Source organism: Callionymus lyra, chromosome 11 (assembly GCF_982586985.1).
Source record: "Callionymus lyra chromosome 11, fCalLyr1.hap1.1, whole genome shotgun sequence".
In the NCBI taxonomy this organism is placed as follows: Eukaryota; Metazoa; Chordata; class Actinopteri; order Syngnathiformes; family Callionymidae; genus Callionymus; species Callionymus lyra.
In genome coordinates, this window is record NC_141828.1 from 26,856,695 (window position 1) to 26,883,634 (window position 26,940).

The 26,940-nt window shown below is 37.2% G+C and overlaps 1 protein-coding gene across 1 annotated transcript in view; it reads right to left on the minus strand.

Moving 5' to 3' along the window:
* Positions 1 to 1,070: 1,070 nt before the first annotated feature.
* Positions 1,071 to 26,940, minus strand: part of LOC148069805 (ryanodine receptor 2-like) — a 78,855-nt gene continuing 52,985 nt past the window's right edge. The window contains exons 68-95 of the mRNA XM_087803305.1: positions 26,841 to 26,937; positions 26,229 to 26,359; positions 25,005 to 25,056; positions 24,806 to 24,865; positions 24,603 to 24,702; positions 24,387 to 24,466; positions 23,141 to 23,217; positions 22,964 to 23,037; positions 22,703 to 22,783; positions 22,395 to 22,483; positions 22,208 to 22,336; positions 21,027 to 21,213; positions 19,740 to 20,959; positions 19,615 to 19,679; positions 18,095 to 18,218; positions 17,931 to 18,017; positions 16,467 to 16,670; positions 16,251 to 16,381; positions 15,777 to 15,819; positions 13,428 to 13,564; positions 13,070 to 13,130; positions 12,775 to 12,921; positions 11,350 to 11,484; positions 10,481 to 10,637; positions 8,017 to 8,081; positions 6,805 to 6,905; positions 2,938 to 2,989; positions 1,071 to 2,512 (exon numbers count right to left, since the gene is read on the minus strand). Coding sequence (XP_087659431.1) covers positions 2,417 to 2,512; positions 2,938 to 2,989; positions 6,805 to 6,905; positions 8,017 to 8,081; positions 10,481 to 10,637; positions 11,350 to 11,484; positions 12,775 to 12,921; positions 13,070 to 13,130; positions 13,428 to 13,564; positions 15,777 to 15,819; positions 16,251 to 16,381; positions 16,467 to 16,670; positions 17,931 to 18,017; positions 18,095 to 18,218; positions 19,615 to 19,679; positions 19,740 to 20,959; positions 21,027 to 21,213; positions 22,208 to 22,336; positions 22,395 to 22,483; positions 22,703 to 22,783; positions 22,964 to 23,037; positions 23,141 to 23,217; positions 24,387 to 24,466; positions 24,603 to 24,702; positions 24,806 to 24,865; positions 25,005 to 25,056; positions 26,229 to 26,359; positions 26,841 to 26,937 — 3,982 coding nt within the window. The 3' untranslated portion in view covers positions 1,071 to 2,416. The remainder of the gene's footprint in view (positions 2,513 to 2,937; positions 2,990 to 6,804; positions 6,906 to 8,016; positions 8,082 to 10,480; positions 10,638 to 11,349; positions 11,485 to 12,774; positions 12,922 to 13,069; positions 13,131 to 13,427; positions 13,565 to 15,776; positions 15,820 to 16,250; positions 16,382 to 16,466; positions 16,671 to 17,930; positions 18,018 to 18,094; positions 18,219 to 19,614; positions 19,680 to 19,739; positions 20,960 to 21,026; positions 21,214 to 22,207; positions 22,337 to 22,394; positions 22,484 to 22,702; positions 22,784 to 22,963; positions 23,038 to 23,140; positions 23,218 to 24,386; positions 24,467 to 24,602; positions 24,703 to 24,805; positions 24,866 to 25,004; positions 25,057 to 26,228; positions 26,360 to 26,840; positions 26,938 to 26,940) is intronic.

The following is a 26,940-nucleotide window of genomic DNA, read 5'->3' on the forward strand; positions in this document are numbered from 1 at the left end:
AGTCAGGAAAATAAAAAAAATAAATTTCAAACGTCTTTATTTCAAAGAGAAAATGTGGAATAATAGTGCACAGCAGGGGGTGATCACATCGCTATGGCAACTCACTTATAGTTCAGAGAAAGAAAAAAAAGGAACACGTGTCTAGGATATTAGAAAACATTAGTTATTAGAAAAAGAGGATTAATGTACTATTGTTATTTTAGTGTAGAGATTATGTCAATGACCGAGGGCCAAACCCAGCACATCATGTTACTTTATGTGGCCGGCTAGAGCTTTAGAAAACATTTTTAACACCTAATTCACTTCAACAATGAGCTAACATACGACATGACAAGTTGACATCATGACACGTGATGAAAAAATATTTCTCCAACTTTTTTTTATTTATTTCGAGCCTCAAAGAAAAATGAATTTTACTAGTGACAAACTTTAAGCTTTTTCCCTGTGAATATATTATATTGATTTTAATCTTTAATCTTACTTTTTTTTTATTTGTACATTTAAAAACTTGCTCTTTTCTAGTCTGACAAGTTTAATTTGTTATTAATTTGATTACAATTTTATTTTTGTGTATTTTCAAGATTTAATTTTTTGTAATAAGATTGTATTTTCGCATTTTGTATTATTTTTTTTTTAATATAAATATTGTATTTCATATATTATCAAGATTCTGTACTTTATTTTATAAAGATTTTTTATTGTATCAATATTATTATTATTTTTAAAGTATTTAAGTATTGCATTTTTGTATTTTATTTGTTTTTTAATGTTTTTAGGATTACATTTTATTAAATTTGTATATTATCAAGATTGTTCCTCATATTTTATCTACTCCGTCATTGATGTGTGCATTTTCTGCCATTTCTTTTTGCTGAAATCATTATCTCTCTTTGAGATTTATACATATTTTACTGTATATAATAATGTATTTGCATTAGTTTGACGTTAGACAAACCAAACAATCATGAATTTTAACTTCTGTCTGTGGATGAAGTTAAAATTCTGTGCATGATAAAGTTATGTCTTGTTGCTCAAATACATTACTTCAGATGTGCTGTTACATGTTTTTGTTGAATTGTGTTTAGTATTTTTTTTTTTAAGACAATTTGAGTAAATTAACATGACTTCATATATTTTTGCTTTCTGGTGAAGTCATGTGCATCAGTCTGAGACCTTCAGTTTCGACTGGATCGGTTTTCAAATAAAACTGAGCAACAGGTTTGATGCACTGAGAAGGAAAATCTTTAGAGAAAAACTGATTCTTGTTTGTAAGTGATTCTTGTTCTCAAGTGAAGGTGAAGAGCCTTCAGGAGCAGAGCAGGGATGTCTTTCTCCACCTGCCCCTGACCTTTCCTCATCTGACCTAGTTCAAGATTGTCTCGCTTTTTCCACTTCACCACAACAAATTCCTGTTTTGTTCTTACATCACTGGCAAATAAAGCTGATTCTGATTCTGAAGGGCCTTCATGCACTTCACCTTTGCTTAAGTATAAGACTTTTTCTCTGGAGGAAAATAAGAGAGACATTTATTCAATCAATAATCAGTTTTTTAACACTCTTCTATGACTGGGGTCCTCTCTATGGGAGGAAACCAGAGTTCCTGGACTGTTGGAAGAAACTAGAGTGTCAGGGTAAAGCAAGAGAGAAAATACAAAGTCCTGGTAAATCTGCAGGTTGTCTCAAGATGGATTTGAACCTGCAGTTGGCTTGGACGGGGAGAGTCTGAAGAAATGCTGTTGATTTTTTTAACTTAAATTTAGTTGATTTTTCCAACCTTTGACACAGGCATGCAAAGTGAAACACATTGTTGGTATCTTATTTTCCATTCTTTGATGCTTCATTTATCTTAAGTCTTGCTGTCCTTGATCTCCTTCACCAAACAAACACCAGTTTTACTGATATTGTTGACGTCCATCATCTATGATCCTATGATCGTATACGCTTTCATCATCATAGGTCAACATATAACTTATTTTTCATTTTTTATAGAAACATCATATTTGGATTTTTAACCAACTCTCCGGCAGGCTACGTCAAATGGCTATTAGTTCGACACGTGTGGTTGAAGGTTTGAATAAGATTGGATCGTTAGGAAAAAAAATAAAACAAGAATATTTCAAAAGAAGGATGAAGTTTAACTAACACGGTCCTTTCTTAAATTGGTGACGATGGAACATCAAACCAAACAAAAAGTTTTCAAAAATGTCTACAGTTGCTTCAGACTAAAGTGTCGGTCAAGTGGGAATACTTTGATGTGGAACAGCATCACAAACTGGTCCTTGAGGGGAAACTTCAGAGGAAACCTGGATCAATACGGAGCAACAACAGATTCAAGCAAATTTGCTGCGTCCGATGTCAACAATGGCAAAGTGTGTGTCATTATCCAGGATTGGAGTTCGATCCCTCAGATTTCCTTTCATCCCAGTTGATCTTCATATTGCTTACGGAAACAGTCTCCCACAGGAAAGAATTCCCAGCATCGCTCCTGGTACATTTTCCACACAAAGGATTCCTAATCAAATGAACAGAGGAGTAATACATCTTCACTGGACCAGAATTGAAGATAAACACGTTCTCGTTTTTCATCGTCCGACCCTCCGGACTCAGATCAATATCTTTCTTTCGCGCTGAGATCAAGACGGGAACGCCGGGAATGATTATGTGACCGGGAAGGGAAATCCCGCTAAAGACTGTAGATCTTATGCAAAGTTAGTACCCAGATCGAAACCATTATAATTATTGATATTAGTGTTTTATTACCGAGGATACTTTTACATTTTAAAACTGCTGTTTGATTATTCTGACACACTGATGCATCTTCAACTTAAATTAGTTTATAGAGCGTCATAAAAAGGAAGATCTATGAGCAGAAACAATAAAAACAGATTCATGTAAATATTTTGAAATGAAAGATTAATAAAAAATCAGATAGTGTACCTGGCCAGTGTGTTCAGTTTCATCCTTGTTAATGAGGTACATCAGAAAGAATCTGGAAAGAAAAAGTGGTTTAAATTCCTGGTTGGTCAACAACTGTTTCAAACAACATGTTTATTTGGAACAACATTGAAGTTACATGCATGTGCTGCATGCAAGCATGTGACACAGACACTCTGTTTCTATTATTGGCTTCTTTAAAGAAACAATGTTAATCCTATATATGGACAAACAATAATTGAAAAAATAATAATATATTTACATTTTTTTGTTCTTTCCTCCACTTTCATTACTCAACACTAACATGCAACAATTCTAAAATGATACGACAAATACAACAATTTTTTTCAGACTTATATGTGTATTTTCCTTCATAGGGATGAAAACTTTCCTAAAGTACAAAATGAATATACTGTAGTGTAATTTCATAGTATTACTCCGAAAAACTCCAAATTCAGGAGCCTTTTGGAGTAATACTACATTAACTCTCTGAGTAAGTGACTCAGGGAGTGATACTACGATGACTCTGAATAATACTAAACTGTCTTGCGGTACTAGGGTGACTCGCAGTGTAATACTACAGTGTCTCTCTGAGTAATACTACAGTGTCTCTCTGATTAATACTACAGTGTCTCTCTGAATAATACTACGGTGACTCTCTGAGTAATACTACAGTGTCTCTCTGAGTAATACTACAGTGACTCTCTGAGTAATACTAAGGTGACTCTCTGAGTAATACTAAGGTGACTCTGAGTAATACTAAGGTGACTCTCTGAGTAATACTAAGGTGACTCTCTGAGTAATACTACAGTGTATCTCTGAGTAATACTACAGTGTCTCTCTGAGTAATACTAAGGTGACTCTCTGAGTAACACTAGATTTGAACATCCAAAATCTTTTGGATTGGTTCAGTGCTTTTTCCTCAGGGAAGTGAGCAGGTTGGCATCAGTGGATCTGAAGCGACGGGTTGGTCTGTGGAGGTGGAGGAGGTCAGTGAGATATGTGGGGTGATGAGGAGAACTTGTATTGTATGCGAAGTGTTATAGGAAGCCAGAGTCACTGGAGAGGTAATGAAGGTGTGGTTGAGGATTTAAGCAGTGGATTGTGAAAGCGAGGGACGGAGACAATATTGCGGCGGTGAAAAAATGAAGTTTTGATTATATGGTTTATGTAAGGTTTGAATGAGAGGGGGAGTTGAGGATAATGCCAATATTGCATAAGGAGGCGGAGGGAGTGACTGAGTTAGGGTCCTGTGAGGAGGAGTTCAGTTTTGTTGCTGTTGTGTTTTCAGAAATGATGGTTCATCCAGGTTTTATGTCGGAAAGGCAGTTTGTGATGGTAGCAGTGGAAATAAAGTCCATGATAGCGAGCCAATCACCTAACCTTGGAGATAGGGAGGGTACTGTGTACTTCCACCTTTGTAACATTTCAAAAATCAGGCACTTCCTTCCTTTGGATGCTGCTGAGAAACTCATCCAAGTTTTTGTAACCTCCAGCCTGGACTATTGTAACTCTCTTCTGTCGGGATGTTCTAAGAAGTCTCTCAGAACTCTGCAGCTCGTGTCCTGACTAAGAGGCGCGAACACATTTCCCCTGTGCTGTCTTCTTTACACTGGCTTCCAGTAGAATTTAGAATACAATTTAAAATCCTTCTTTTAACCTATAAAGCTTTACACTGATCTATTAGTTATACCACAAATCGCTAAATGTAGATTTGGAGCCAGGGCCTTCAGTTTTCAAGCCCCTCTGCTGTGGAACCAACTACCCGCTTCAGTCCAGAGGGCAGACACCCTCTCTATGTTTAAAAACAATCTTAAAACCTTACTTTTCCATAAAGCCTTTAGTTATTACTGACTCGGGCTCTGAATCAGCCCTTTTTATTTTTTCCAGGCTGCTATAGGCTTAGATTGTTGGAGGAGTTTTAGACACCGATGGTGGCTAGTTTAAGGGTGGGGGGAGCAGTGCCAGAACTGGTGGTGTTGAGGTATGGCGCTGGGATGGGGTCGAGGTGGCAGAATGTTAACTTAATATCTGAGACAAGTTTAGTGGTGTCTGTGGGAGATATGGGAGCAAAGAAGGATTATGTGTGGTCATGTTGAGGGCATTTTTTTTTGTTGACATAAGAAATGAGTGTGGTGTGGATGGTATCAGTTTTTGAGTGAAAAAATTACAGGTAATTATTGCGTTTCTTGATAGTAAATGTGGAGGTGATGTTGAAGAGTCATTCTAGGTCTCTGTGTTAACCATAGTGAACCATGGTACGGGGTTGGAGAAGGAGACGGTTTGGGTTTTGAGGGGAGAAAGTTGGTCTAGACAAGAGAATAGGTACTCGTTGTAATAATGATTTAGATATGAAGGGAGAGAATGAGGAGGGGATGAGTTATTTGAGGTTAGGGAAGGTTACTGTCCGGGTCTCACTGGGAGTTGGAGTTGGGGTGACTTTATCCATGGTGATGGATCAGTGCTCGAATATTGTGAGGTCAGATAGTGTGAGGTTGTGGACAGAGAGTGGAGCTGAGGACCAGACAAAGGTCAAAGATGTGTCCATGGGAACACGTGGGTGAGTTGACATGTCAGGACAGGAAGTCGACAGCACATTTTTAAGTCGGAGTGTTGATATTGAGTATGTTATGGTAGATGAGTGCGATCCTGGCCCCCATACAGTCAGGGCGGGGGTAGTCCAAAGAGATGTATCCAGGTGGTGTTTGATTGAGTGTGACATATACAGACGGTTTGTGCCAGGTTTCGGTGAGACCGAATAAATCCAGTTTATTGTCCAGTATGAATATGTGCAGAAGTATGCTTTCTGGTTGATATACCAGGTGTTTTGAGGGGCTTTTGTAGTAGAGACCAGGAGGAGGTTAAAGTGTGTCACGTGACCGTTGCAAGGATGACCTGTACGGACGTTTTTGATGTACCAGTGTCCAGGACAGTGTGTGCTGTGCTCGGAACAAAGCGTGAGAAATCCGTTTTCAGAAGTGGAATTGAGGATGATGAATCTGTGGCTGGAGCCACGATGGATGTATGGGGGATGTCAGAGGAGACAAAGGTGTTTCACGAACTTCAAAGTGTCCGAGGATGGAGGTGAGCGGGGGTTGAGGAGCTGGGAAGATGTGAACCGGAATGTCATTGCTGGATAGTGAATCATGGCTGTTCGAAGACAGTGACTTAGTGGACAGCAGACAGACGACGAAAAGCAGCAGCAAAGTTGTCAGACTGTCCGGAGCAGTCGACACCACAGCGGAGGGCAACAAAGGTATCATCGATTAAGGTAGAAGTCATGCAGAACCACCGCAAGGTAGGAGCGTTTTAGAAGAGGCAGTTCAAAAATGTATATTTTGGTTTTTGGGAGAAGAGTTTTTTTTTTCTCCAGAATGGAAAGTGGAGAAGCGGCAGGTAACTCGCGTCAGCGTCCTCTCTATCTATCCTCCTAAGAACACAGCTAATGTGAAAATCATGATATGCCATATTTTTCTGTGGCCCTCCATTTGATATGTGTGTTTTCTTGAGTGTGAGAAGAGCCAGAGACTACATCTTTGATTATATAGTTGAAATGAAACACATTTCTAAAAACAAAACATTTAATTTGAAAATAATTGCTTAAACTGACGATAAATCTTAACCATAAAAGAGGAAAAGAAAGTCCTTCTGTTTAAGTCCCCGGTTTTAAGGACCTGAATGTCAACATGAATGTTCATCAAAGAGGAGAAAATGTTTCTTGGACGATGCATAAGAAAGTGTAAATAAGCTGATGTTAAAGTCAATAAGTGTTCTGGTGAAAAACAAACACAAACTTTGTCAAAATCATGCCATGCTGCACATTAGCATGGATGTATTTAGAAGAAGCAGCAGATCTGGAATCTGACTCACAGATAATTGGCCAAGTTGTGCTCCTGCAGTGTGTGAGTCTCGAAGCCGTGAGGGACGCCGTCAAAGTACTCACTTCCTGTTCCACATATGAAACACTTGGTCTACAGCAGAAGAGAGGAAAGAATGGATGAAATCATTTGATGTCTTGTTAAAGCAAACCATGAGACAATTATATATATTTACAAAAAAAGCTTCTTAGAAGTTTTTGGCTGCAAGTAATTACTTTTTTTTAATATTAGTAAAAAAATAAACTCATTAATTTTGTTCGTCCAATCAAGTTAATGAGCAACAAGATGTGCACATAATAAGCGAAAGAAGAAATAAAGTAGCCTGTAATATTTATTATACTTCAATGTTCTATAATTCTAGAGAGTCACACTGGAGAAAAATTTAATTTTGTGTTAAGTTGGTCATTTTACCAATTAACATAAACTTAATTTTTACATTGTCACAAACAAAATATGCGGCAAATACGAGATTTAAGGAAAATCAAAGTATTTTATTTTACATCTCTTTACTATCAAGTCTTAAGAATGACATTTGCGATTGTAGATCAACTATCAGGGTCTGAGTCAAATACTAAATAGAAGATGCAATAACAAAAGCATGTTCAGGCAAATAGAGACACAACTACTGTAATCTGAACAGAATAAATGTTTAGTCAAATTTTACCAATTTGTAGCTTCACAAATACCACAAAAAATTTTAGTAACACATTTTTAAAACACAATCAAGATGTAATGTGTTTTTGAAAGAAAAAAAATGTAGTTTCGTGACTAATTCTGTGTAAAACTGAATGTATGTTTGTATTTTTCAGTTTTTAAATGTCTACAGTGTGATTCATGGAGCCGCTTATTCCCATTTCTCGTTAAGTCGCTCGCTGCCTTCCAGGCATCTAAAAACAGGATCCGCTTCCAAAATATCTGAGTTAATGAGCTGCTGGAGTCGAGGAAGTTCACAGGTGAGTCTTTGTGCTGCAGGTGAGTTTGTTTCTAATGGTTCATGTTTGGGTAAACACAACACTGGCGAATAAAATATGAAAATTTTGGTTATTTCATTTGAATAATCCTGTAGTAAATGTTGAGCGCTATTTAAAAGATAAAAGGTGACCTAATAATTCTCCCTTAAGATTTGCTGACTCAGCAATTTTTAAAACGTAAACAGGAAGTAAACAAGTTCAAAGGTGCGCTGATACAAAGAGAACAAACTCACCTCCATGTCCTCCTTCACCTGCTCCTGCTGGTCACGAAGCTCCCCAAAAGAATCAATGATCAAACCTGCAAACAAGAGTCAAAGTTGAAATCTGGTTAAGCAGATGTTGAAGCTTGGACTTGAATATGTGACATGTGTCTGTCAACACCTGAGATTTAGAGGGACGCAGACGAAGCTCTTCTTCCGAATCCACATGAAAAATTCATTCAGTCCAGTGAATACATTTACATGACTTTGATTAAGTCTGAGAGTCTCTGGAGGAGTTTAAAGAAGTGTCTGACGAGAGCTCAGTAAGAAAAAAAAAGAATAAAAGAAACCTTGTGGAGTAATACTAAGAAGCTTCGTCGATAAAAACTAAGAAGCCTTGTGGAGTACTTAAACGAAACCTTGCATACTTAGAAGTTAGTATTTTGTAGATCATTTCTATTTGTAAAGCGCCTATTGCACTAGATAGTGTGTAGTGCGCACATAAACTATCTAGTGCGCACTAGAAAGCAGGAGAGAATGTGACGACTCTCAGAAGATCGAGTTCTTACTTAAATCAAGGAACATACCTGAAACTATTGCACGACTTAAGAGTGACAAGGTAAAGTATGTGCATTACAATGTAAGGTCATCAGTTGGACGATCTTTGTTGTAATTTAAGCATGTTCATATTGATGGTAGGTGGACGTCAACGTCATCAATGTCATGACGGCTGACGAGTTGGCTCAATATTTTGAGAGATATGGATTGATCGAGCATCTGAGAAGACGGCTTGAAGGCCAAAAGAATGAAAAATGCTGGTGTTGTCCTGGATGCCGATAAAACAGGGGCCCAAATGGGCAACAAGAGAGCAGTGAAAGACACTCGGCGAGATGGGCTGGCTGCATTTTGAGAAAGGTGAATATCGCCAGCTCAAAAACAAAAATGCATATGGCTCAACACAGGAAAGCCACCTCCTCAGCCCAGGACTCTGCTGTCCATCTGCACCTAAAGGACACAAGACACTACTTTGATGACAGCAATGTACAGGTACTGGCCAGAGAGGAAAGATAGTTTGAGAGAGGAGTGAAAGAAGCCATTTTTACTAGGCTAGAAAACCCTTCTCTCCGCCGTGTTGGGGGCTTAAGGCACTTACAATGAAACCGCTTTTGAACCTCTTGGAAGCCTTTTATTGCAATAATGTCTTGTGAATGTGTTTGTAACACATTATGCAGGAGACCTTCATAGAAATTGAAACCAAATATGTTCTAATTATTATTAGGCATCAAATGAGTATCATTAATTGACAAATGCCATGTTGTTCTCCTTCAGTCTCTTACTCACACATGATCTCTCTCCACTTAAATCTCTCTTTCTCTTTCCTATTCACTTTTTCTGTCCCAATATCTACTACTGAATATGTTCTACCTCACACCTAACGTAATATAAAATCAATTTAATATGTGCAATAATAAGCATTAGGAATAATGTGTCAGAGGCAGACACTGAATCAAATTCAGGACAAGCTAACTCGCCGCTTCCAGATGTAAGACCCACATTGTTCTATTGAGTTTGTATTCAAGACAACACGTTTCAAATCCTTGACACATGTTCACACATAATTCTCCAGATACAAAATGAAAAGAAAGAAGCCCTAATGTATATGGCCCAATAACTTGAGCAATGTTTATGTGAAGATGGAAGAACAAACATAAACATTCATTTATTATTCTGCTTTAAAATTGCTCAACAGGAATGCAACCCAAGTCTGTAATTAATTACTGCACCTCCAGAATCCAGTAGTTCAGCAGGACTATCAACTACAGATAATTCACATATTTCAAAAACTTGCATCATTATAAGTCAAAACACCCAACCGAAAAAAAAAAGTCAGTAATGATAAAACCGTCAAATGAAGTATTAAATCAAAAGTAGCAAACAGCACAATTTGCTACAGTATATGCAGTAATATCTGACAGTCTTTCACAATGGTATTCATTGTACACTATTTCTTTCAACTGCTTCCATGTAGTAGCCTCCGATTAGTTTAGGGTGATTGTTTGTTTGTTATAGGCGTTCATCCATATTATTTTGGTGAGAATCCATCAATGCAACCATTGATCGTTTTCACATTGTCTGTGAGTCCATCTGTATCTGTGTAGTTGTCCAGACTTCAGCAAATGTTCATGAATGAATTCTATCACACTGTCATTAACTCAATAGCCATAATATCTTCTCTAAAACGCCCTGCACCTCACCACTCTATGTCTTTAACATGCCAAATAGTATCTAGTGAGCACTAGATAGTATCTATTTTATACAGTTTAAATATATAAAATCGACTTTAAAACTAATTAGTGTGTAAAACCTTCTCTTCTTAGTATCTTTTCACTAGATAGTATTTTTTTTACATATCACTTTAGGGGTTATGTAGAAAGGTGAGCCGCAACACGACCTTGAACTACCTTCTTTCCTAAAAAAAAAAAGAAAACGGACTCACCTTGGATAATGGCCAAAAGGATGACGATGACAAAAAAGAAGAAGGTGATGTCAAAGACGATGCGTTCGACTTCAAACTCGTCCCCGGCAGGGTCATCGATTTCATCACCGATTCCACCGCCTGCACGCACCCCCACGTACATGTGGAATATGTAACACTGGAAAGAGAGGATTTTACACATTAATTATTGTTAACGTTGATTTATAAATATATGTATATATATATATACTGTATAAAATAATGTATAAAATGAAATGTATATTCAACAAACAGGAAGAATGATTTTAATACTGTCTATTAACTTGTTGAGGCTTTATTTATCTGAATTATCTCTGTGTTTGTTCTTCTTCAACAAACCAACTTCTTTCTTTCAACGTCATTTTTACTCTTATTGTTTACATCCATCACCACAGCTCCTTATCTTATCTTAATCACCGACATCTTTATAGGACAACCATCAGTAGGCTGTACAAAATAATTACTTGTTTATTTTGAGAGCAAGTATAAATGACAGAAAAAGAGGAGTTATAAAAACATGTCTGTTTTTGGATGTATGCATGGTTTCTCCTTTTTAAGGAAAACAAATGTCTTCTGCTCTGGCGTGGAGCGTGTTGGCAGGAGGACAACATGGCAGACAACAGGAGTCGAACATCGCTGAAGCTGAACTGCTCAAAGTGGAGCAGAAACACAGTGAGCGTGACAGAGGATTCAATGTGTCCTCGTCGCTCATAAGGAAGCAGATTTATTCACACACTAACAGCGGCTTGTGTGAGTGACAGTCAAATCCACATCAGAATAGTGAGTGGGGATTTTGATAGACAAACAAGTGAGGGTGGAGGAGATCAAGTCCGACCACGTGTCTGACTCACGGTGAGCATGTCGTTGCACTTCATGTCTTGGACTTCATTGGAGTCACTCTTGTTGTAGAACTTGCGGAAGAAGTTGAAGGCGACCACAGTGTAGAGATAAACCACCACCGCCAGCAGACCCACGGTCAGGAGCAGCTGCAACACACAAGGAGTTGTAATTTCTGTTTCTAAAATCATATTTGATGTAGAAACATCTGTTCCAAAAGATTTTTTTTTTTAAATGGAGACACACTCAGAAAGCACAGAACTCCTTGCTCTCTCACTATGGTGAGATGCTTTAGGATTTAGAATGTAATCTGGATCACAGCCTAAATGTATTTATCAATTCCTTTTTCCACAATCAGCAATTTCTTTGCATTAAATTAAAATCTATTTCTGAAAACACCTTAAAGAACAACCTTGGCAAAAATGGATAAACTCAAAGTTGTCACTTGTTGCTGTTGTCACCTAACATGTCACAATAACATAATAGTGTTTTTGTTGCACATTTGCGTTTATGCCGAGTTTGAAAAAACAATATCCTAAATAAGGTGTGTCCAAAGTGTGGCCTTGGGGGCATTTGTGGCCATTGAGAAGATATTTTTGGGCCATCAGTCTCCAATATAAACGTTATTATTTCACCACAGAATGTAAAATAAATACATTTTTCAAGCTTTTAGGATATAGATAATAAGTCAAACGAAAACAGTTAGTAAAGCTGCTGGCTTCACTTTACTAATTCCTAAAAAATTATGTTTTGTTCCATTCAGTCAATCTTGTAGCGTATGTTTTATTCTGAGGTTCAAAATATAAAGTGTCTATATACTCCTCCACTTCAACACAAGTAATAATGCCTGTTTACATTTGGCCCCTGGCTGGTTTTATGTCATCAAACGTGGCTCTCTTTTAGGGTGTTTGGACATCCCTGCCCTGGATAAAGTGGAATTTAGCATTGCTAACATAGTTAACATTGATAATAAAGATATTTTCTAAAGAAAATTAAATAATTACAAATGTTTAATTACAATTTACTTGCAACTATTTACACAGAGTTTGTATATTTTTGTTTTGCAATTAAAATTAAAATTGAGATGGCAGCAGTCATCTAGCTGTAATCTGGCGGTGACTGAGAACGAGAGGATACAGTGGTTTCCAGCAGCGTTTAAAGGTGATGTTTGGACATATTTTGGTTTCAAAACCAATTAAAACAGTTACGACTTCATCAAGAGTCATGTTTTCTGTAAATTCTGCAACACCAGAGTCAAGTACTCGACAATACTACAAAGATATGTCCTTGTTATTACATTACCAAAAAATATCACAATGTATCGTAACGTTGTCACTGTCTCGTATCAACACATCCTTGACAATACAAACTCCTAGTGTCAATTATCAACAAGAGTCCATGTTCATGACATATTCCTCACTCACTCCAACTACACAAACCTGTTTTCCGTTGTGCGTCACTGAAGAAAGAATCGTCCGGAGAGTTTTAATACACATGGCAATATCTAGAAGGTGGACGGCGAAGAAGAAGTTGTTGTAGTGGCCCAGAACTGACATGACCATGTACCAGGCCAGGAAGAGAAATGACTGCAATCCCAGAAAGATGAAACATATTTTAAAATTACAGTGAAAATGTTGACAATGCAGAGCAAATGAGCTAAGAGCTGGTATAATTTACCCATAACGCACAGCTGCTCATTAAAGATATACACTGAAAACCAAGAGAAAAACTTACGTTGTCTGTGAACACAACTCCAAGCTTCCAGACGTGGTACTTCAGGTCAACTGAACTGAATCTGAAAAATAGAATAATAGTTACACAAGTACAGAGTACAGTTGAAATCATGGAGCATAAATAGCAAACCCTTGTTGTAACCTGCATTTGTTACATGGTTACATATCAGGTCGACTTGTTCTTCCTCAAGTACAACATAATGTTCTCTTCCTTTGTCCAACTTGTTGAATAAATGAGAGTTATAACCTCAAAAAATAATGCACTTGGTGGCAAAGTAGCTTCTTTGTTATCGTAAAAGAGCTTCCATGAAAAGTGCAAAATGACATGATGGACATGAAAGGAGACATTTTCGACTCACAAAGAACTCCACGCTGCTTCACTCTTGAATTTGTTCCTCTCCTGCTTTTCCCCACTGAAGTCTAAGGCAGCTTGATCCAGACCCAGAAGTTCACTGATCTTTTCATGACCGTAAAACTCTCCATATTTATCCATCACCTGAACAAGAAAAACAAGCGTTACACCACAGGAACTGAAGACAAGGCTTCATTTAAAGCCTGTTTATGCTCATAATCTGAAATCCCCCAAAAAAATCTTATCTCAAAAACACACAAAAGGACTGGAGAAACCGAGGTGGACAAAAAAGTACCAAGTACAGGTTAATTATGTGTATTACAATTGAAGAAAGGAGCTGGAAATATGGAAATAATTATTATTTAATAGTTATTGCATATCAAATAGATTTCATTGAAACTTGATTTTTTTTAATGTATAGGGGTCTTCTGCTCCCGAAAAAATGGAGAATATAATAAACATGCTTTTAAAACAATCTTAATTGGACACATTTGAAGGGGGACTTCTTCCCCATTTTCTTGACCTGGTCTGGTGTACAAGATCCTTTTCAAGACATTTTGTTACACAGCAGGACTCTCTAGGTCTCAAACTCAATCAGGGGCCAAAATCTTGGTCGCGGGTTGAACATATTTTATGACTAGCCCCCGGTGATGCCCTAGTATTTTTATAATATCCAAAACCAATAAATATTTGCAATACAAAAATGCAAAGTCCATAAAAAATACTTTAACATTTTTACTGTTCCTCTGACATGCTTCCCTGTAAAATGGTTTTAGCATCATTTTTGGCAGATTGCGACAGAATCTGAAAAATGAGGCTGAAGAGAGCAACAATCAGCTAAAAAAAAGGACACAAACTTTGGTGGACTTGAGACTTTCTAAAGGCTGTAACTTTGTTTAATATTCAAGCTCATGAATTCTTGTTTAGTTTAAAACCTTCCTTTGAATGAGACGAGAACATTGTTCTATTTAAGGTATTATAAGAGGAAACTTAGCACACAACGTTTTCGGCATTTCTGGACAAGTTAGACTAAAAGTAAAAATCATTTTAGTCCAGACACAGAACAGTTAACGTCATTTTGGGTCCAAGAGTATCTCTCTTGGACTGTTAGGGCCATGAGAGAAACAACTCACTCAAGTGAACTTAAAAATATAGGATCACATAACTGTCAATAAGAGGCAGTCCAAAAATGTATTCCTTCCACTTTAGTTTTACTGTAATTGGAAGTCTGTGAAAATTGTTGATGTCCATTATTGCTGTTCCTTATCTTATTTTAAACACTAACATCTTTATTGGTCACAGTATCAATATGTATCTTTATGTGCTTAAAAAAATTCAATTGAAATAAGTTAGTTATACATATCTTTGTATCGTTTTCTATTTTCTGTTTCAGCCACTATGGATTTAGATCTCTGCGACCGATCTTTTTTGTGCTCAAATCACAAAGCTCCTCGCTCAACTTGTCATACGCGCACGCTCAACTTCACTGCTTCTCGCTCCACATGTCTTATGCACACGCTTAACATTTGTCTGCTTGCATCACAAGTCTCGCTCATTTAACATATGTGCAGTTAGATCTCTGACACGAAGACAGCCAATCAGAGACCTGCTGCTTGAAGGCTTCTGCTGGACCAATCACAGGGAGCAACCCAAGGGAAGAAGGCGGGTCTTGCTGTAGCTCAACTCAAGGAATTTTTCTTTTTTTTTATGCCGCAAGAAAACAACAAAAGCAATACAGAGCCTTACTTACCAGAAAGTTTTGTTTATTGCTTTCCTTATTTTATTTTTTCATATAACCACACGTTCAAGTCGGTGGCTCTAACTACTTAAGCCACTAGTATGTTAAAATACACATTTTATTTCTTAACACATCTTTAATACAACATTTCCAGAGATACTTGATATCAAGTTAAGTTTCATTGCTCTTAAGTCCTCTAAGTGGCCTCCAGGATGGTTGAATACATCGAAGTTTCTTTTTGAAGACATGTGTTTATGGCAGCCTTAGTTCAATGCGAAGTTAAAGCTACAAAAGGAAAATGGATGGAACATTAAAAAGGTTTATTTTGCTTCTGTGTTGTTACAATGTTTATTGGCAACACATCAGATCTTGTGTTTATCATTTTAATGAAAGACTGTCTTGATAAAAACACTTTACCTGCGAGGGAATAATTAAACCCTCCATTGTTGCACATGATAAACCCGACTAAGAAAGCCTAAAGGGTTCCTCTCTGGAGGCACGAGAAGAAATAATTACATCGACTATTGAACGCTTCATTACGTTATACTCGCTTTATTAGAAATCTGTTAGAAATGCCGCACACAAACACACCAACACATACACAAGTAAACGACATACCTTTCTCTTCACAAACTTGTCCCAGTAATTGCTGGGAAATGACCTGAAATGTGGAATGAGAGTGAAAGAGTGACACATGTTCTAAGAGCTGCTCATTCATTAATGTCCTTTACATTAAACAAGATAAACAATTCATAAAACACGAGCAAACACAAACGTCAACAAGTTGACAAAATGTCTGCCGTTATTTTCTCTCTAGTGTCTGCTGTTTACCAGTCGGAAATAAACATGGAGATAAAATTGCAGATATTTATCTCCATTTAATTAATTTAAATGCTTATTTGTGTTGGATTTTTCTCATTTATTCCCAGATAATCAATTAACACTTTTAATTGTGTTTATCTGTAATTTGTCATTTTTGGTAGGATGTTTCACACACACAACACAAACTGTTAATCTTTTCACTTTTCATTCATCTGATAAATCATCAATAAAGAACGTCGTGTGATTGATTGATTCGACTGCGAATCTTACTGAGTGTTTATGACCAGTCGATCCCACTGGCCTTTGATGTCCTCGTCGTGCGGCTGCCGCGTCACGTACAAACCATCGAACTCCAGCCGGCGAGCTGTTTCCTTCTCTCTCTTGAAGATCACCAGTGGAACCTGTCAATCAAACACATGTTGGGAATGAGCCTACATGGCGAGTTGCAACTCTAGTCCAGACATTAACAATCAATGAGACAGGCACCTTCAGGCAGTAGTAGCCGATTATGCAGCAGAAGGAGATGAGCGTGTGAGCGATCGCCAGGAGGTGAAGCGAAGGCTCCATGTATCCACTGCTCTCCTGCAGCACGTAATGAATTCTGTTCTCCTCATCCTCAGAGTTTGAATCTTCATTGTTCGCAGATGAAACGGCGGCTTCGTTTTCCTGAGGCGCCGGCGACGACACCACCTGAGGAGAGCAGAACAGAACCGACCCGTGAAATAAATGGCTCTCCAACACTACATCTCGAAATAGATATACAGTACATATATATGATATTCAACCTTTTCATATATATATATATAAAAAAAAGTATAAAAGATGCTTCTTCTCATCTGAATCAAACTGATTATCTTCAAACAGCTGCTTTAGAGTCTAGAATCTATCTCACATTCCAAATCGTGGCCCATGGAACATATGCAGCCCTTTAGCAGATCTGATGCGGCCCCAGTCACTGTTATCAACTTTTGTTATCAAAAAACAGAAACGTCTTTAGATTTTAGATTTTCTTTTATTGTCATTGCACAGAAAACACAGCAGTGAAACTGGCAACGAAATTTTTGCTTGGCAACCGTTAAAAAACACAGCAGAAAGATGTATATATAATAAGTATAAATATAAATATTAATAAGTTAAAAAAAAGTGCAATATAGCATAAACAGAATAAATAAATGACATTATAAATATTGCATATAATAATTAATGTATATAAAGTATAAATACAAATAAGTTAACAATAGTGCTAAAATGTTATAAATTATCTAGTCTATTACCAGAGTTGTAAAATAGTGTAGATAAAAATGAATGAATAAAACGGAAGAAAAAAAAGAAAGTTAATTTAAAATTGAAAATAAAATGTGAAGAGTAAAATGAAGTAAGATAAAACGGAAAAAGAATATAGATAAATATACCAAAATGTAAAAGAAAAAGCGAGAATCGATAAAATTAAAAAGATAAATTATAAAGTAAACAAAATTAAAAAGATTCGATAAAATTAAATGAAAAAAAAATAGATTAATGTAAAATATAAAATACAATTAGATAAATGAATAGAAAAGAATATATACTCGTTAAAAAAATGTTTTGAATATAAGATAAAATGTGAAGAATAAAATACAATTAATTAAAATTAAACATACTGATTAAATTAATGAACATAAAATAGAGTAAACAAAATTGATTAATAAAATATGAAATGGTACATTAAAGAGAGAAAATACAATTATATTATGACTTTATAGGGATGCAATTATTATAATTATTTATATAATAAAAAGTGTTGAACAAGCTTTTAAAGACAAATCGTGGCCCTGTTGGAAAAAGGTTTGGACATGTCTGACAAAGACCTTTAGAGCCTTAACAGCTCAAACATTGACCAAATGAAGGATTCTAATTCCTACAGGCGGATCAAGTCCCAACTGAAGACACTCTTTCTTTTGAGATCCTGACCTTGTAGAAGAGAAGAATGAAGTTGATGGAGAAGGTGACGAACAGAGCCAGCAGGCGCATGTTGTAAAATGTCCGGGCAAAGTAATTCTGGAGAAAAAAAACAGGAAAAGTTCATGTACGAGTGATTGATGTATGCTGGCATGTAAAGGTTGTTTTTATCTCACCAGCAGGTTCTTGTGTAAGTTGATCAACCAAAGTGTAGAATGATGAATTTCTGCTTCTTCAGACCTTCTGGCACTAAACTTCTCTTCTGTTGCTTTGTTTATCTTTTCATCCATGTTCCTATCGCTAAAAACAGAAAATAGACAATATAAAGATGCGGCTTTAGTTTATTTCCTGAGGCAGTTTTAGGTAAGTAGAAAGAGACAAAAAAAACCCCCAAAAAACCTGAACAATCTATAAAAGCAACTACATGGTTTTTAACTAATGAACCTGACATCCATCCATCCATCCATTGTCATGCACTTATCGGTCGCCGGGTTGCGGCGTCCTTCTCCCTGGCAACATCTGCCAGCTCTGACTGAGGGATCCCGAGACACTCCCAGGCCAGTGAAGAGACATAATCTCTCCACCTGGTTTTGGGCTGAACCCTTGGCCTCTTCCCAGCTGGACGCTCCTGGAACACCTCCAAAGGGAGGCGCCCAGAGGGCATCCTCAAGAGATGCCCGAGCTACCTCATTTGACTCCTTCCCACGCGGAGAAGCAGCGGCTCTACTCCGAGTCTCTCACGAGTGACAGAACTTCTTACCTTATCTCTAAGGGAGACGCCCGCCACCCTTCGAAGGAAACTCATTTCAGCCGCTTGTATCCGAGATCTAGCTCTCTCTGTCATGACCTAAAGCTCATGACCGTAGGTTAGTGGGGGAAAAAGATTGATTGGAAAATAGAGAGCTTTGCCTTTTGGCTCAGCTCTCTATTACGGCCAACAGTGTGGTAGAGTGAATGAAATACCGCCAATTCGCCGACCAATCTCCAATTCTGGAACACCGTCACGCAAGAACAAGACCCCAAGATACTTAAACTTCTCCACTTGAGGCATACACGGATCTGCACACAACTCAGGAATACAGTGATTGTTCCTCTTGAATCTGAGGTCCTGACCCTCCTTTCCAGGACCTTAGAGTAGACCTTACCAGGAAGGCTGAGGAGTATGATGCCTCTGTAGTTGGCATTCAACCTCTGGTCCTCCTTTTTTAAATAGGGGGACCAACACCCCAGTCTGCCACTCTCCAGGTACTGACCCAGACGCTCACGCAGTTTTGAAGAGACGTGTCAACCAAGACAACCCTTCAACACTCAGAGCCTTCAGCATTTCTGGGCGACCATTACATTTTTCACAAAATAAAGTTATTTCAACTTCCGAACTCAACATTGCATATGAGGTGTCATCCCTCTCAACAACCCTTTAAGTAACTGTGACCTAACCAGCTCCCATAATGCTTTGCCGCCCAGCCTTACCAATCACAGCTTTCGATCACTTTATTTGAACTTAAATGCTGTATTGAAGTGACCAATCGGTCAAGGAGACAAGGAGCTTTAATGTTTCTGGCTACAGCTTGATGCTATACATTTACATATGTAGTAATAAGTGCAAAAAAAAAACTTGTGAAACAGCGAGACCCCAAAAGGTGAACCACAGATATGTTGAGTAGGTGTTTTGCTGATAAATGAATGAAAAACATACTGTTCTTTTTCCGACTTAAGTGTCTTCTCATCTTCTGTCACGTCTTCAGCAGTTGTGTTCGATTCCTTTAGCCAAAAAAAACCAATTAGAATGTACAAGGACAGTACTTAAGAACATTTTGGTACCGTCCCGTGGTGCTTGTCACTGTCAAGGGGGTTGAACAGGTTGGTCGTGCTGGACGTGACTTCTTCTGTCACAAGTCGGTACTCGCCACCATCTTTCTTCACCTTCAGGCCAAACACGTTAGAAAGTCCATCCCTGCAGTGCGAAGGTTTACGTCCTTCTCTGACTGCCGTCTGAGAGGGAAACCCGGCAGAGCACTTCTTCAAATGATCCGAGGGGATTTGCAAGTCCGTGACTTCGTCGAGGGTTGGCTCCAGAAGCACGTTCATCAGGTCCGACAGCGTCATGTTCTGAGCCTCCTCTATGAGCCCGCTGTTGATGAAGAACACGTACAGGACGTAGACGCTGCAGTGGAACACTTCTCTGACGAAGAGCAACATCATCGTGATCGAGGACTTCAGGAAACTAAGAGTGAAAAGCAAAAGATCCCTGACGGTCATTCTCATCAGAAACTTGATGTTCTTCACAGACATCAGACGCGTGAGGAGCGAGTCTTGACTCCCCTCGTCTTCAGCCTTCTCCTCATCTTCCTTCTCCGAACATCGCTCTGTGCTGCAAGATCCAGATATTTGGGCGGCGAGCTGCATCTCAAAGATGGTGTCCTCGCAGAAGTTGACAAACATCTCCATCTTCTCCTTTTCCCCGCCCTGGTTGACCACGTCAAAGATGAACTGTCTCTTGGACTCTTTGACTTGAGGTTTCTCCCACTGCGTGCGGCTGGACTCGCTGATCTCGAAGTAGAGCCGCTCGATGCGTTTTCCGCTTCCCAGGATTTCGATGCGTCCTAAATTGGGCTGGAAGAACGTCAAGAAGCAGCCAGCGAGCTCCAGGAAGGTCTTGAGCCGGGAGTCGTGGGGCATGTGTTCCGACAAATTGGTCAGCAGCACCGCAATGCTAAAGCCGATTTCTTTGGCCGGCTCGTGAAAGCGATCCACAAAACACGGGTAATCCAGGATCTCGCTATCATCCATCTTAACGCAGGACAGCAGGAACTGAATCTCGGCTTGAGAGAAAAGCTTGAAGCTCTCCATGGATTTCTGGAAGTCTTTCCGAGAGATCCTCCCTCTGTGCTCAGGATCAAACTCCCTGAAGCCGTCAGAAGCTGTGAGGTCTTTCAATTTGAGAAACATTTCGAAAAACTTCAGAATGATTTCCACGTTGGCGGACGATTCCACCAGCATATCCACCATCTGCTTCCCGATCGTTCCATTGACCACATTTCCTATGGGAAAAAAAAATTATGAACTCTATCTAAAGTCATTTTTAATCTCATGAATATTTTTTTTTACCTTCTAACATAGACAACAGAAAGACAACCATGTCCTTCTGTAAATCCATCAACTCCTTCAGAAGCACTATCTGCCTGGAATCCTGAGAGAGCTTCATCTGCATTTGTGCAAAAATGTGAAGAAAACCAACGACGGCATCCCAGAGACGACTGTGAGCCAGACTCTGCTGGTTCCCTGTGCATGGACCCTGAGAGAGAACAAAACATTAGTATTTAATTTCTTGTTTGCTTTAAATTGGTAACGAGTGGAAATTATTATTGAGGCTAAATCTCAATACATTTAGGGACTAAAGCATGTTGGATAACTCCATCCATTCAGTTGTGTATTTTTCAATACGATTGCACTAAATATAGTCCCCCAATATCACTCCAAAATTACTTCAACTACCGTAATGTGCTACAACAGTTGAACGTCCAGTGACTAATTAATCATGGAGAAGCTTCAATTAAGTTCCAAAAGATATACACATAAAAACCTTTCTATATAAAGTATATTTAATGTCATTTTTTTGTTTGATTCCAGTAAACATTAAAAAACACAAAAAAGACCCCTGAGGAGGTGAGATCAATATTTTTATCAATAAAGTTGCTTTTGACTACGTGGAGGCATGTATGATAAAATATGGAAGATTAGGGCTAGTGGAAAAAAAAATCACTTTAAACTCGGATGGGAGAATTCTGAGATCCAAGTGAGAGTTTGGGAGAGGCATTAAAATGACATGAAATTAATTGATATTAATATTATGTATTATAAAAGTATGCATTTGAGATAAGAGGAAATGCTGTCTTTGAATTTGGAATTAGGAAAATAGAAGACTTTGAAGTTTAGAATTCTGATACCAAAGTTAGAATTCTGTTAAGCTCTAAGTAAAAATTCGGACTTTAAAATGATAATTATGAGAATAGGGTGAGAATTTGGGAATAACATTAAAAAGTCGGAGGAAGGATTACATTTAGAATTCTGAGAGAACTCTTGCTTTGAAATGAGAGTTATGACAAGATAACTTTTAATATTTAAGTGAGAATTCTGTGATCATTAAAAAAAACAACTTCATTTTAAATCTGTTTGGCTCAGAAACACATGATGAAGTCTGGTAGATCAGATTGAGATAAAACACAGTTATTTTTGCAGACTGCCAACTCTATTATCAATAAAATGTATATCATATAAAAAAGACCGACCTGAATATACTCGGTGAGAGTGTTGAACACCTGCTTGGCTACCCTAATAGCCGTGGAGAAATTATTTTGGCCGTGAGCATCGATCACATCCTTGCCAGAATAGTACCAGTAGAAATCACTTATGGACTCCTGAAATAGAAGTAAGGATGTCACAGACACAAATCCACATCTTAGTACTGAGGCTCACCTGGATTCTCAAGAGATAGTCCACAGTAGAGATGATGATATTCACAGTTGTGTTGTTGCCAGTTTGTGTTCGCAGATAATTCTGGAAGTCTAAAAAAGACAAATGTATTTTATAATTATTTATGTATGTCTTTTTATGTTTTGTGTTTATTTGATTGCATTCATGTATTTATCTGATTGTATTCATGTATTTATTTGATTGTTTTTATATAGATGTTTGTATGGATGGATATGCTGAACAAAATTATTATTATTATGATGCAAAATCAAAGTGAACAGACACTAGAAGTGAAGCTGAAGGCAAATAACCTGAGTTGTGTCCTTCACAGAGCAGCTGTAGGAAGCGGAATAGGTCACACGTTATATCTCCATCTGGCATCACCTTGTCTCCTGGGAATAAGAAGGTCAGTGAGCAGGTCTGACAGGCAGGTGTGGAGTCGTGGGATGTGACAGATTTAGAGGATGTTTGGAAACTGAGGGAGGTTTTGGAATGCGAGGACCATAATGAGAAGAAGCTGGACCCCTGTGACAGGGCTGCAACGCTTTTTATTTTCCATATGAACACAGTACCTGAGCTGTCATCCATGGCCATGCCTAATCCCTCCACTTTGTTCTGCCTCTCGAACGCATTCAGATCCAGAACACTGTATACACAGATAGGCTCAGGAATAACAAAAGCATTTTCTCATCCCTTGGAAAAAGCGTCCCGTCTGTTGTATGTTTTTAAAAGGAGCCAGCTTCTCTCACCTGCATGACCTCACCAGTCCTGCCGTGCTCTTAAAGAATCCAACATCTCGCTTGTCCCGCAGGTAATCCAGCATTTTCTAAGCAAAAGCAGGAAAGAGAGAGTTCTTATCCTAGGCACATTTCATGTCATCAGACCTTGAGGGAAGGTCCCGGGACTCCGGGACTCAACCACATGGTGTATGATGGATTTTGTTTTATTTATTTACATTTAAATAATCCTGTGTAAAGATAACTGATGATTATATTTGTAGCCACGAGGAGAGATTATTTGGCGACTATATCAAAGGTTGTCTTTCCTTTTGCAGAGTGATCCGCCTCAGGAGGTTTTTTTTTCCCGCGTTAATGAAGGAATGTCACCAGAATATAAGCTGCTTGAAATTCCTAAGGTTTAGAGGTTACTGATACACAAATATGTATTTATAAGTATGAAAGTATATTAGTGCCATACAAATATTGAATCTCAGGGTCAACATGATCCAGAGGCCTGAAAACAAATGTGAGTTTATCCCATGTATTGTCTCTGGGTCCAGGTAAAAAACCTTCCTGGCTTCCAAAAATACATATGTAGTGTTGCAAGACGTTCACCTTGACCCTCAGACAACACAAGGGTTAGCATTTCAAATATTGAACTGTATTTTTATTGAATTATTCTTTTTTTTTGGGATCATTTAATTATTTAGAAAAGTAATTGAATCTTTTTTTTTTTTCAAGAGTTTTTAGTATTGAAATGTTGAACTGGTTTTAATTGTTAAAAAATACTGAACAAAAAACATCGCACAATAAATTCATTTTTTACATCCAATGAAAAAATATATTCTATATTTTGTAATTTCGTATTTCAAACTTTCAGGCAAGCATGCGACATGAAGACGATAACTTAACTCATTGATCATGAAGCTCGGTACTCTATTGGAAACTTTAAATTAAAACATGTTCAATTTAGAAAATGTATTTTTGAATTATTGTAATAAGAATATCATACTAAACAAGCAAAACAAAACATAACATTTTTAAAATTGTGTTATTTTTATTAAATTATTAAAAAAGGAAACCAAGTCAAACTTCCAATGTACAAATTAATAAATTAAATTATTTTAAAAAGCACTAAATCTTGATTAAACATTTTAAATTTAACATTTTAAATTCAACCATTCAATATTTTGATGTCACTGACATACTTCCATAAAGAAAGCTTTTACTACATTTTCCAAACCAAACATTTTTTTTTTATTACTAAAAACTGTACCTGTTGAACAGCAACATTCCCTCCATGCAGAAGTGCAATTCCAAGCCTCAGCGTCGGTGCAATCATGGCTCCCCATGTCCCTGAAAACACATGGATTGATGGTTAAATCAAAAATGTCAGCTGCAGTGTAGATATTTTTTCCAACATTTTCAATTCTTTCAACATCACTGAACCTTTGCTAGCTTTATAGAGTATTAGGATAAATGAATAACACACCTTTGCTGGCACTGATGGTTTGTAGAACCATTTCAGAAGCTCCACGGTGATGCAGCCTCGCCTGCTGGAACAGCAACTTCTGTTTCTCCAACTCTTTCTCCTGAAAAGAAAATATATTATTTTTGTTTTTTAATTTGACATTATTATTCATTTGTATTGGTTTTTTTTTTAAATAAATGCATATTTACTATCTTTTTACTCACTTCAAAACTTTCAGCTTCACTATGTTCCTCATCATCACCTTCATCTTGCCTGTGGCAACTCTGCATTTTTATTCAAAATAACATGAAAAAAACATCAGTATAGTAAGGTTTTGCACTTAAAAATATAATGTGTGTTGAAGAGTTGTTTATTTTCCAGGTTAATGAAATATTCAAGAAAACTTTCAGAGAAATGTTTTACCTTGGCCATGATGTGGACATAGGAATTATAGAGAATACTTATTCCAAAGTCACTGAAACAAAGTACAGACCCAAAACAAAACATCATATTTAATGAGTTTAATGTTGCAAAGGTAGTGTTGCAAAGGTTCAATGAATGAATTACATCAAGTAAACTAAGTAAAGTAACATTTAATTATTTTATTTCTGAAGAAAGGACTTCTGGATAATCCATGAAAATACATTCTTGATTTTTCTAAATTATTTAAATATAGAAATTTTGACGTTATTGTTAAAATCATTATCCATGTAAACACTGCTGATGACGACCTCTGACCCTGGACTCATATCTAATTTGGTCGCTTTGCCCATGCACATCTCCCAATGCAGTGACTCATCCTAGATTTGTTTTTTTTTCTTGCCCCAATTCCCTTGTCAGGAGTCTTTCCCAGCTACTAGGGGCAAGAGGCAAGAGACACCCTGAACAGGTAGCCAGCTAGTTTCAGACACCTTTTCAAAATAATAATTTTCATATAACCATCTTATAAAATGTTGTTTTTTTTTCCTTTTTTTGTTGCCTCATTAGTATTTGAAATATAGAAAAAAAATATATATGATATATATATACATATACAGTATATATATAAAAAATATATTGTATTAGAGAAATGTCATTGCCATAATAATATATTTGTAGTAATTCAGAAGTGAGCAACAAAATGACAGTAGGCCTTCGAGTCACACAGCAGTAGCGAAGAGGTTTGTTTTTGAACTGTGAGAGGAAACTGGAGTCCTTGGTGTGAACTCATAAAAGCATGAGTAGAACATATACTCACCACACAGAAGTGATTGTTGAATTTAATTCAATGATTTGTTAATAGAAAGGTTGAGGATATATATTTTTAAGTATTTGAAATACAAAATGTCTATGTTTTACATAGTTTGATATTCTAATAACAATAATTAAAACATACATTTTCTCAACTATTTTACATGTTCTAAAATTGAATAAAAACTAATTTTAACTTTTGTTTATACTTTTGTCTTCTATAAAAAAAGGAAATCAAGTCTGTATTTGATTTTATAGCAGTATATTCTGATGAGACTGATATACTTCCATAGCAACCAGCAACCTTCTACTCCTTAATGTGTAAATAAAATAAACTTTATGGACACTCAACAGAACCAGATGTGGTCTGAGTTAACCTCTGACATGACGATAAAACAAAAAGACATACAAACACACCTCTTGTCCATCAGAGCGCTCTGACTGAACAGTGTAATGAGCTGTAGGAGAGGATCTATACGTTTAATAGCTTCTCCCACACGATGTCCCGCCTCTCTGTCGCTTCCACACACTTCCATCGCTCCCTGATTCTTCAAGACACACACAGAGAAACGCTTGTAGATCAATTACAGCGACAACTGACTAAAGCAGAGGATAATTCTAGAGATAATTCTAAGACTAACAAATAAACGTGACTTCATGGACAATATATATAACTGTTTTGTCTGACATCTTTATGAACAATGATTTATGTTTTTAGACTTTAGACTTTCTTTTGTCATGTCACAGAAAACATGTATATATAAAAAGTATAAATATAAATATAAATATTAATAAGTTAAAAATAGTGAACTATAGTAAAAACAGAATAAATAAATAACATTATAAATATTACATACAATACTTAATGTATATTAAGTATAAATACAAATAAGTTAACAATAGTGCTTATATGTTATAAATACAATAAATACAATAATATAGCTCAAGTCAAATTTTCATTCAGCAGTCTGATGGCCAGAGGAAAGAAGCTGTTTCTCAATCTTTCTGTTCTGTTTTTATCTTACTTACAGCCAAATCCTCCACAAGCTTCTCCTCAAACGTGTTGTCCTCAGTTGATATCCAAGACATGTTGTAGCCTTGCAAGAACAGGTTCACAGCTCTGTGTCTG